Source organism: Andrographis paniculata, unplaced genomic scaffold, assembly GCF_009805555.1.
Source record: "Andrographis paniculata isolate CXL003 unplaced genomic scaffold, ASM980555v1 Contig98END, whole genome shotgun sequence".
Classification (NCBI taxonomy): Eukaryota; Viridiplantae; Streptophyta; class Magnoliopsida; order Lamiales; family Acanthaceae; genus Andrographis; species Andrographis paniculata.
In genome coordinates this window covers 1,713,794-1,724,926 of record NW_026137637.1, presented here as the reverse complement: position 1 = coordinate 1,724,926, position 11,133 = coordinate 1,713,794, and the positions used below count along the sequence as shown (strand labels likewise).

At 34.0% G+C, this 11,133-nt stretch overlaps 1 protein-coding gene across 4 annotated transcripts; it reads left to right on the top strand.

Annotated features, from left to right (window-relative positions):
* Positions 1 to 624: 624 nt before the first annotated feature.
* LOC127243874 (putative metallophosphoesterase At3g03305) lies at positions 625 to 7,402 on the top strand. Of its 4 annotated transcripts, XR_007837043.1 has the most exons (7): positions 626 to 947; positions 2,055 to 2,296; positions 2,496 to 4,055; positions 4,682 to 4,815; positions 6,539 to 6,614; positions 6,840 to 6,888; positions 7,245 to 7,333. XR_007837043.1 is itself a non-coding variant. In XM_051264094.1 (6 exons), the coding sequence occupies exons 1-6, from the start codon at positions 710 to 712 to the stop codon at positions 7,260 to 7,262; spliced, it is 2,241 nt and encodes a 746-aa protein (XP_051120051.1). In that variant the 5' UTR covers positions 626 to 709; the 3' UTR covers positions 7,263 to 7,402. The 4 variants fall into 4 exon arrangements, 3 of the variants coding, with proteins under 3 accessions (XP_051120050.1, XP_051120051.1, XP_051120052.1); XM_051264094.1 differs by lacking the exon at positions 6,539 to 6,614 and having other exon boundaries at positions 7,245 to 7,402; XM_051264095.1 differs by lacking the exon at positions 7,245 to 7,333 and having other exon boundaries at positions 6,840 to 6,978.
* The last annotated feature ends 3,731 nt before the right edge of the window (positions 7,403 to 11,133 follow it).

The window sequence follows — 11,133 nt, the reverse complement described above, 5'->3', positions numbered from 1 at the left end:
AATTAATTATCATATAATAAAAATAATTATAAAATAAGATTAAAATAACTAATTAATTTAATTAAAATTAAAAAATTAAAATTAAAATTAAAGTGTATTAAACGGATGAAATATTTATAATAACAATTTTTTTTTTTTAAAAAAATCAAAATAAATAGTATTTAATTTTTACAATTTGTATTTTTTTTAAAAAAAAAATCTCTAAACTTAAATATAAATGGAAGCATATATCTACTTATAAATTATAGTCCATATCATTTAAATCTCTGCTTAAATATTTAATCATAAATTCTAACAAAAAATTGAGTATTAATACTTATTTTTTATTTTTTTAATAAAAGAATAATCTCTCAATTCAATAACAATTGATATATATATTTTTTATTTATAGCAATTTTTATCTACATGTATTCTACAAGATTTTATTCATAAAAAATAAATATTCTATCATCTAAAATTATGTTTATTTGATTGGTATATATTTTAAATAATAAATAAAAATATAATTTTTTAATAATAAATAAAGTAAAAAATTCGATTTTTTTGTTTTTTTTATTATAGTAAAAATATTTTTGAATAATAAAAAATAAAAAATATAAATTTGTATGAAGAAAATAGTGATTATTAAAAAACAAGAAAAGAAAAAGGAGTTGAAGCGAAACCCCAAAGCAGGCAATAACTGAGACGAAGGAAAGAAGAAGGGGAGGAGATGGAGATGGAGATCATTCCTCTCATCATTTTGCTCTTCGCAATTCCATTCTCGCTCTCTGCTGCTGAATTGGTTGAGTTGGACGGAGGCCCCGATGACGTCGTGTGGGTGGTGCAGCTCTCCGATCTCCACTTCAGCGTGCACCACCCCGACCGGGCGGAGGACGCCACGGATATTTTGGGGCCAACACTCTCCTTCGTCAACCCTTTGCTGGTCTTCATTACTGGCGACCTCACTGGTTAGTTATTTCGTGGTTTTGTTGAGCTGTTTGTTTGTTTGTTTCGGAGTAGTGAATTGATGTTTGTTGGATGCTTGAGAATGGACGGATTGTTCGTTAGAGAATTGTTTAGAAATTCTCAGAATGGCTGAGAAAGATAACCGTCGTCGTTTACAGGTTCCCTTCTCATTTCGTTGCTTAAGTTGATTTTGGAACGATTTTTTGGTTTCTTGTAGTTTAACTTAATCAAATTTGGTGTGCGAATTTTGAGTGGTGAGGTTCATATTATAGGTTTATATTTTCAAGAAGTGTGTGTTATGTCAATGTTTTGGATTTGGGTTTGGGGTTTTTGATTAGTAAAAATTGAATTGAATTGAATAGTGTTTGATCTGATATTGTGTTTTTGAATGGTAAATGAAATGTTTGTTTTGTTTAGAGTTTATAGGTTTAATTGACTTTTTGTTGATGAGTATATGGAATTGTAACTGTCGGGAGTAGTGTTTTGCGTGTTTGAATCACTGAATTTTATTGTACACGAGCAATTGTCGACTTCTATTGAATGGCATATATTTGTTGGATAATATTTGGAATGATGCTGTTTGTTTTTTTCTTGGGCAAACGTAGTCGATTTTTGTGTAATATATTAAATGAAAAACTAAGTTTTTGATTTGAAAATTTTGATAAATAATGACCACATCTCAAAGAAGATTTTATTCATTCTTGAAAAAAAGGATCATTTTGTGCTAATGCTTGGGATCGGCCTTAAGTTGTATACTTGTTGGTATAAATAACACATTGACGGAAATATTTGTTATGTTTTCTATAACAAGATCTAGTGCGGGTATCTCTTATAGCCTATGACTACACATCAATATGTATCTGTGTGCGTGGAAAATATTTATTCGTCAAACTTAATGTCTTGAAAGGATATTTTTTTGTAGAAGCTGATTGTGCTTCTAGCATACCTTCTGCTGCATCCTTCTTGGGTATTGGTTAATGGATTAGTTTTATAATCGAGTATGTGAGTGAGTTGATAAATTTGTTGGGCTTACTTATAGATTGATTCTGAAGCTGATGCTTCCGGGTTTATATTGGTATATGAGATGTAGAGAATATTGTATGTTGCAGATGGTAAAAGCAAGGACATGGTGGTAATGAAACAGGATGAGAAAGAATGGATTGAATATGAGAAAGTTATGAATCAAGTTGTCGAGAGGAGTGGAATTGACAAGAGTGCCTTTTATGACCTGAGGGGAAATCATGATAACTTTGGTGTTCCTATGATTGGTGGCTCGTCTGATTATTTCTCAAAATACAGCATCAATGGACAGCTTCAAAGACGTGGAAAGGTTAATAGCATCACCATTCAGGTAGGCTGATTCTTTTATTGTTTCGTTCCCTGCAATAGTTATAAATTTGGAACCGGGATTCTTGACAAATTTTAAAATTCGATTATTATTGTTTATGTTATTTTATTTTTCTCCCGGTGTAACTATTGAATCATTAATGTTAAATAGAACTGTTAAAGACATTTAAAAATGTTAATGCGTGTCTCACACCTTTCTGCAGACTAGCAAAAGAAAACTTCTTTTTGTTGGGTTTGACAGCACAATGTCTACTGGTTTACGGGGCCCAACGAACTTGTTTGGACATCCGACTGATGAGTTATTAGCAGAAATAGATTCCGAACTCTCGCAATGGGATTCTCAACCAGCTCAATCAGTAACTAAGATATCCTTTGGGCATTTCCCTCTTTCATTTTCTGCTGCATCAACATCTGGAAAGACATTGAAGGATGTATTCATTGCACGCGCCTTAGATGCTTACTTATGTGGACATTTGCACCTCAAATTTGGTAAGAATCTGAAGCAGCACCATCGCTGCAGCCAGCCTGGTCGGTGTTCCAAACAGTTATTCCAGTTGAATGGTCACCGGAGTATTGTAGAGAATACATCTAGTTGCTCTGATGTTTCATCGAAGGCTAATGAATTTTGGGAATGGGAAATGGGAGACTGGAGGAGTAACAGAGCTATGCGAATTTTGGCAATCGATCGGGGTCATATTTCATTCGTTGATGTTGATTTTAAGATGGGAGCCAAGAAAGCTATTATATTGCCTACATTTCCTCTGGATTCACGCTTTACTTCAGCATCATCGCCAAACTATAAATGTGATACATCTGACCCTTCTTCTTATGGGGAGATTAGAGCTATGGTGTTCTCTGCTTCTCCTATTCTCTCGGTTTTGGCTAAGATATATGACTCTAAACCTGGAAAGCTTGTTCTTGTATTGGAGACACCGATGACAAAGCTTGAAAGTTCTCGCGGCGATCTCTATGTTGCCCCATGGAATGCCCAAGCTTTTGAGGATCCATCTCCTGAGAGGTTCCGGCTTCAAATAGAAGCAACTGATGTCATGGGGAGATCGACTGCCTCTGAACTAAGGCCTTTCTCAATAACTGGTCTCCCTGCGAAGTTCTCATGGAGTTGGAAAGAGTTTTTTGTGATGGGTTGTCAGTGGGATGCCTTGTACAACCCAATACTCTGGCTTTTCTATTTTCTAGTCCTTTCGATGCTTCTAATTCCAAAAATATTCCTTTCTTTTTCAAGGAGACAGTACACATACAGAAGCTTTAAAGCCAACAAATGCTTCACTAATTGCCTTACATGGATCTTTGTTGAACTATATAATCTTCCCGAAGTATGGCCATGCTTGATAGTTTACTTGTTTTACCTTCTTTTATGCCCTTGGTTTTATGGCCAAGTCCTTACAGAAGATATGGACAGAGCATACATGACTTACAGGGGGTGGGTGATGGGGTCTAATGATTTGGGGAGGCTAGAATTTCTCGGGTTTCCGGATGTAATGGTGGTGGTTCTTATGCATCTATATCTTGTAGTTTTTCCAACGATATTGACAATTATTGCATTGGCTGCTGAAAGTGGGGTATATCAAGATTACCTTCTCTCTATATCGAGTAAGAAAAAGGATGATTATGATGGTGGAAGCAAGAATTTTCAATCACCCAAGACCCGCGCCACTAGGGAACCAGAAATTATTCTCCGATGGCGCTGGTTTAGGAAATTTCTACTTTTTGTTACTTTGGCAATCTTTTGGAGACATTTTAAGGTACATATTTCTTCATGCTAGTAAATATGTTCTGTTTCTTGTCTTTAAAGCTCATTTATTCTTTTACATGCTTAGAATTGGGTTTTCTGTCTCTCGTGTTGAGTTGCAAAAGCTAGAATTGATCAGATATGCTATTTCTTTTTACATATTTGGTTAAAGATACGGGTGAGCTTTTCCCGGGTAGAGTGTGGCGATTATACTTTTACAGGCAGATAGGTTAGGGATGTACAGTTTTGGTTTCCACAAAAAAGTTATTGGGATTTTTTCTGTCTTTTTTCTTTTTTTTTTTTTTCCCTAGAAGTAATGGAGTCGGGTGATGTTCACGAATCTCTTTTGTATATAGTTGATATTGTGCATGCCTCTTTTTCGCACTCTTAAATCTACTCAGATACTAAACAAAAATTTAACAATATATCCACATCTTACAATGATATTCAAATCATCTGTAGTTCAAAGGCTTCGTCATGGATTTGATCATTCATCATTATAGTGCTAATTAGCTAAAATCGAAGTGTTAATAAAGACTAAAGGGATCATTATATCACAAGCAACTTGGTACATCATACAACGTTGAGATACTTTTATATATCTGATTATCTTTATTCTCTTGGCTTGCTCTGATGCAGAGCTGCAGAGCTCTCTCTAAAGCATACGAGATGAATCCGGTCATCCATTTCCCACTTTACTGCTTCACAGTTCCTCTGTTGCTGGGCTATACTGTCTGGAAAACTTGGAGAAACTTCAATGGCACTTATAAAAAGTAGGCCTTCTTCACTCCTGAAAATTTTGTGATACTGCTGGAATACTACATTGTCTAAATGTCCTTTTTTTCTCGGATTCATTGAAATTTCTGGTTTGTACCTTATATGTGTAACCCTATACGAGCTTAAAGCCTTGAACTGTAAGAAACGAGAGAATGTTGTGAAGATTAGTAGGAACGAAAAATAATTCTTTTATCATTTTCTTTGGAAGTGACACTGGAGATTAACATCAACAAAACTAGTTTGAGGGTTCTCACCAGTTTTTGGGCTTGGGTTGTAATTATGAAAGAGTGATAAGGTTTAATGTAATATGAATACTGAATAGGATTGAAGGCATCAGGAGGTAACTTGAGGGGTCGGTCTTAAGATTCAAAATTTCCATTTTCAGATGGACTCTGGAGAATTTAAATGAAATCTTAATGGTGCATTTGTACTATTGTGTAGCAAAGTCACTTGGATTTGGTATCAACATTGTTTTTTTTTTTTTTTTTTAATCCTGCTGTAAAATGTAGAATCAAAACAGCATAAATAGATAGAGATCGAACCTGGGATAAAATGTTTAACTGCAAGACAACAGTCCTAAACATGGGATTGATGGGCCTTTTTCTAAGTTGGATGGAGATTTATCTTTGATTCTTGTCAGAGTGAATTTATATATAGGATCTGTGTGATGAAGGAACATATGCCGAAATTTGCATAGTAGTTTTCAGTCTGTGTGCTTGCAAGTTCTATCGAAAGAAAATACAGCCTATTACATTGAATTCACTATTGAATTGCACATAAAAGCACCTCTAGTAGTAACAATCCCCCTTAATTGCCTTTACCATTTGTTTCCTTGTCCAATTTTTCTCATACATTCAGTCATTTATGCTCGATATTATATTGTACTTTCTCGAATAGTCTTTCAAATAAGTATTCTTTAAGTAATTGGATATCTGATTTATAATTCGATTCGATTCGAGTTTCTGTTGGGACATTGTTGGTGAATATGTGGATACGTAGGATTCGCCGAAATCCCGATTGTGGGAAGTTGACATGCTAAAATATGTAGGATTAACCTAAGGATCTTAAGCTTGGATTGTAGGAACTTGATGTTCTAAAAGATGTAGGATTCACCGAAGAATCTTAAGCTCGGATTGTAGGAACTTGATGTTCTAAAAGACGTAGGATTCACCAAAGAATCTTAAGCCCCGATTGTAGTAACTTGATTGAGAATGTAACTTTATGCAAGAAAATATATTGGGCTTTTTAAAAAAATGGCCTAAGTCAAATCGGATTTTAAAATTCTAGCCCTCAAACGAGTTTTGAAAACTACTATATTTATATTATGTAGTAGTTTTCAAAACTCCTAAATATATAATTTTAGAAGTTTTTGAAACTTCTAAATTATCAAATATAGTAGTTTTGAAAACTACTACAAATACTTTTATTAAAAAATAAGAATAAATATCATTTAAGCCCTAAACCTATTCTCCCTTCGTTCTCTTCTTCTGCGCGACGACACTGTGGGTTTTCTGCATTTTCTTTTGTCAATCTCTGCCTTTGTCGTTGGTGTTGCTCTTATATGGTAATTGATTTTCAAAATTTTGTTCTCTTTCGTTCTATTTTGTTTTGATTGTTGGTTTGGAAAATATTGGTTGACGGATATTGTAATTTTTGTGTTTTGTTTGTTTTCATATAAATTTGTCTGAGTATCGCTTTTTTTTTTTTTTTTTAAATCAGCACCTCCTATTGTATCTCTGATTTCCTATCGGATTGTTGAAAAAGTTTGAAAGTTGTTTCAATCCAGATTCATAAGGTATTATCTTATTATTTTTATTTATCTTTTACTTTTTACTATTTCTTATTGTATAATCATATAATTTTCAGAATTTTTATTTATCATATTTAAAATTTTTATGGTATATATATTTTTTCTAATTTTTGTAATATTGCATATTCTATTGCCATATTTATGTTTATAAATGAATTTTTTTCATGATTTATAATTAGTTTTTTGTAATTACTTTTTTATGATTTACAGATACTCAAGAGTGGTCATCTATTGGCATTTACTGGGCAGATATACAAAGGTTAGTGCATCAGTTGGTACAGGAATACTTAAGCCTTTGATTTCATTAGTTCTTGGTATGAATAGGATGTGTGTGAGAAACTTCTGTAGTTGATTGCTTATGAATGAGCATTATACAAGTGGGGGAAAACAGATTTCGAGTGTTATATTTGAATGTAGTTTGGAAGTGTTGTGTTTGAATGTAGTTTGGAAGTGCTTTGATTGAGTTAATATAAGTTGTAGGAATTTATATTTGTGTTCAAGGGCTTTATTTGTTTTAACACAATAGGCTATGAATTTCAATATAAGCATTATTTATATTTATATATATACTAAATTTAAACCACATATTTTTAACATATATGTTTAATTTGGAAGGTCGACAGTGTTTTGTGATGTTTTCATATCGGGAGGGATTGCCTGGCCCCAGTAACGATTGTCTACTGCATCTTCAATCTACACACCGTTCTGAGCATATTTGGAATGGTGAATTAACTGATCATAAGTTTAGTCTTGTTTGTCCGGAAAGATATTGGACTAGTATATCTACATTATGTCATCCTAGGGTCCTCGAGATATTAAATCGTATTGGATTTTATGGAGTATATAGAGTTGGACATGTTAGACATGATCCTGGTCTTTTGACAGCATTAGTTGAGCGATGGCGTCCTGAAACACACACATTTCATTTCACATTTGGCGAGGCAACAATTACATTAGAAGATGTTGCTATGATATATCAGTTACCCCTCGATGGTAAACCTGTTGTCAGTGATGCCACATCTCGACAAACCATAGAGCACTCTTCAAAGATTTGTATGGATTTGTTACAATTGTCTCTTGACCCAGAATATTTCAAGCATGGACCATGGATTTTGCACTCTACTTTAGAAGATCATTTGAAGAGTGCTGAGTTTCAAATCGATGATGATAGTCCCGAAGAAAAAGTAGAGTGTTGGGCACGTGGATTTATGCTATTGATGATTATGGGTAGTATACTTCCGAATTCAGATGGTAGTAGGGTCCGGTTGATTTACTTGTCATATCTGCAGAAACTTGACCTTTCTAATAAGTATAGTTGGGGAAGTGCTTGCCTTGCATGTCTATATCATAATCTCTGTTTAGCAGTTATTGGAGTAAAAAGAAAAAAGCTTAGTGGCCCCCTCACATTGTTGCAGGTATATTTATATAAATTGACATCTTAAATTTATTTAAGAACACTATTTTTGTTGTTTAAGTATTTTATTTTATTTTCTAGATTTGGGCATGGTCTCGATTACATATGTTGGCTCCTCGAATTAAATCAATAAACTCTATTGTTCTCGATCCTCAAATGCTTGCTAATGGTGTAATGCTTCCTGCTGCGCCTTACGGAGCTAGGTATTGTGATTTATACAAGTAGTTCTTAACAAAAATATTTTGTATTTTTAATTCTCAAACTGTATTTTGTTATTGTAGGTGGGCTCGGGGTAAACATGATTTTACTCCAACTGTTCATGGTTGTGTGGCTGCTATACGTGACATACTTGATCATGAAGGAAATGGACAGGTATTTTAATAACTTATTATTAATTATATAACTTTTATGTTATAATTTTTTAATATAAATATATTATATTTTTGGTGCAGTTTAATTGGCGTCCTTACGAGCCCAATTTATACGATAGTTTACCACGTTCTTGTCCTTCAACTTTATTCCGTTACCAAGGACCTTTGTTATATGAGCGATGTATTGAACATCATTTCATAGATAGAGTGCTTCGGCAACTGGGCTTAGTTCAACATATTCCAGATAACCCATTAGTGGTGGAGAATAGGAATACTCATAGTTCTTCTCAGGGATCCGACACAAAGAATTGGTTGAAAACTTATAAGATATATATTCAACAATGGAATCAACCTAATTTAGTGAATGGGCAGTCGGCCTTGCATGATATACCGCATACTCCAGAATATTTGCAATGGTTTAGAACACATTCGAGACGGTTTATCAACAATCCAGAGTTGCGTACACGGGCCGGTTATCCGACTGGACTACCATCTTACAATCATTTTGCGGTATTTTAGTTCTCTTATTCCTTATATATTTAATTACATCCTAATTATTTATTCATTGTGCACATGATATTTGGTGTAGGTGAACCAATTAAGGCGTTGTACACAGGTAGGAGACCTCAATCTTGTACAAAATGTCATTGATGTTGCAGATGATCGAGCTAATTGGATAGTTGAGTCGTACGAATCTACTTTCGTACATGGTGATCAGTCTCAACTAAGTCCGGAGTTGTATATTCCTGTTGATTCTATTGATGTACATGAGATTAGTGGTATACGTGAAAGTTCACCGTCATTGGCCTTAGGAGCGGATAATATGCAATCACATGAAGATGAGGTCTTTCATAACTCTCCCATTGGTACGAATATTGGTGAAAAGTTTTCCATTCTGTACGTCAATCATCCCAGCCTGAAACTCAACGAATGAAATATAACAGAACATGCAGGTCAGTAAGCCATAGAAACTTAAATGTACCAACAATATATGTAAGCTAATAAAATGATTGGCTACAAATCAGAAACTCTTCTATGCGGCCGAAGCAGCTCATGTAGCCTTTTGCATGTGATCGTTTGGGCATACCTTCGAAAGACAACCGACCTTCAAGGAACCAAGTATTACATTATTATTTACAGTTAACTATGCAAATTATAAACCAATGAGACTTTGTAATATAAAGTTCTCGAATACCTTCATGTTTGTTTTTGCTTCAATAAAATTCGGCATTGACTCCTTATGTTGCAATAAAATCACTTGCATCCTACCTGTTTCAATATGTACGTATTAAACATATACAAAATATTCTAACTATCTTAGATTAAACTTTTTTCAAATGAGAAAATATCCATTAAAAATAAATAAACAATAATAAGTGAATTTATTGTAAATCAGTACATGCATTTACATAAAATAATAATAAAAAAATAATTAAGTTATAATAATAATTTTAATAACTTAAATGTGATTTCTACAATAAAAAATGTAATAAAAAAATTATATAAACAATACAGTTAAGCATTTATTATTTTTATTATTCAAAATTTTAGCCCAACTTCTAAAGGAAAAATCGACTAATTTCATGGGACGACTAAAAAAGGAAAAATCGACTAATTTCGTGGGACGGAGGGAGTATTACTTATGATTTAAAAAAAAAAACATGAATATATTTTTACCTTAATTTGCATGTGCTTGTCGCCTTGCTTGTTTCTGGCCACGGTCCATTTCATTCCGAATACGTGTGGTGCGATCACGTCCTCTTCTCTTAATTTTACGTCGCAAAGGATTATGCACCAATTTAAATGAGGCTGGTTCCCAAAGTGACTTATCCGGATATGCATGGAAAGGGACGATGTATGTGCTTATCCATGAATCAATCGAATAATAGTCACGCACATATCGCTTTCCATTCAAATGGAACATACGACATGTCTCTAAAACATGTGAGCATGGCACCCCATCTAACGCCCATCCACCACATAAGCAAAAATCTCTCTTGATTGAAACAATATGTTCCTTTGATCTCTGGCCAATACTGTCTAGTGTAAACACTTTTGCCTCATATTCATCCTTATTTATCACCACACCCATATTTTTTCGGCTCTTCCGCTCCGAGTCTATATATCTTGTTCTTGCCCAAGGTGACCATTCATAGCCGCTACTTTTTGTGTAAACATCCCATCTACGATTGAGAGTGCCATATGTATCTTGTTGAAACTCCTCCTCAGGCAACTTCTGAAAATATTCAATCGATTGATATTCATTTTGACTACCTGAATGTAGAATTGTACCTGATTTAGGAGATCCCGATGGCCCTGACTCTTTCCATAATGCAGTAGCATCCACAACCCCTTTTTCACAGTTTTCATATATCTCCATTTCATCATCTGAGCATGAAATTGATTCTGATTCACTAGATTTATCTTCTCCAACTCCTTGACAATCTGCATCTAATATGTGCATACCATCGTCTGTTTGCTCAAGCCTCATGTTGGGATTCACATATGCTATCTCTACAACCGCACTTGTTTCATTCAGTTGAAATTCAACAAACAACTCCAAACATTGATAACTATTTTCTGGATTTAGAAAGTGCTGCAAATTGAAGCCATTCATAGTAATAACCCTCATTCTCTGATTATCTTGTCCATTCGTCCAACTATAAGGCATTTTCAAAATCAGAGAATATTGCATCCGGCTTTTTCCAGACAAATTGTA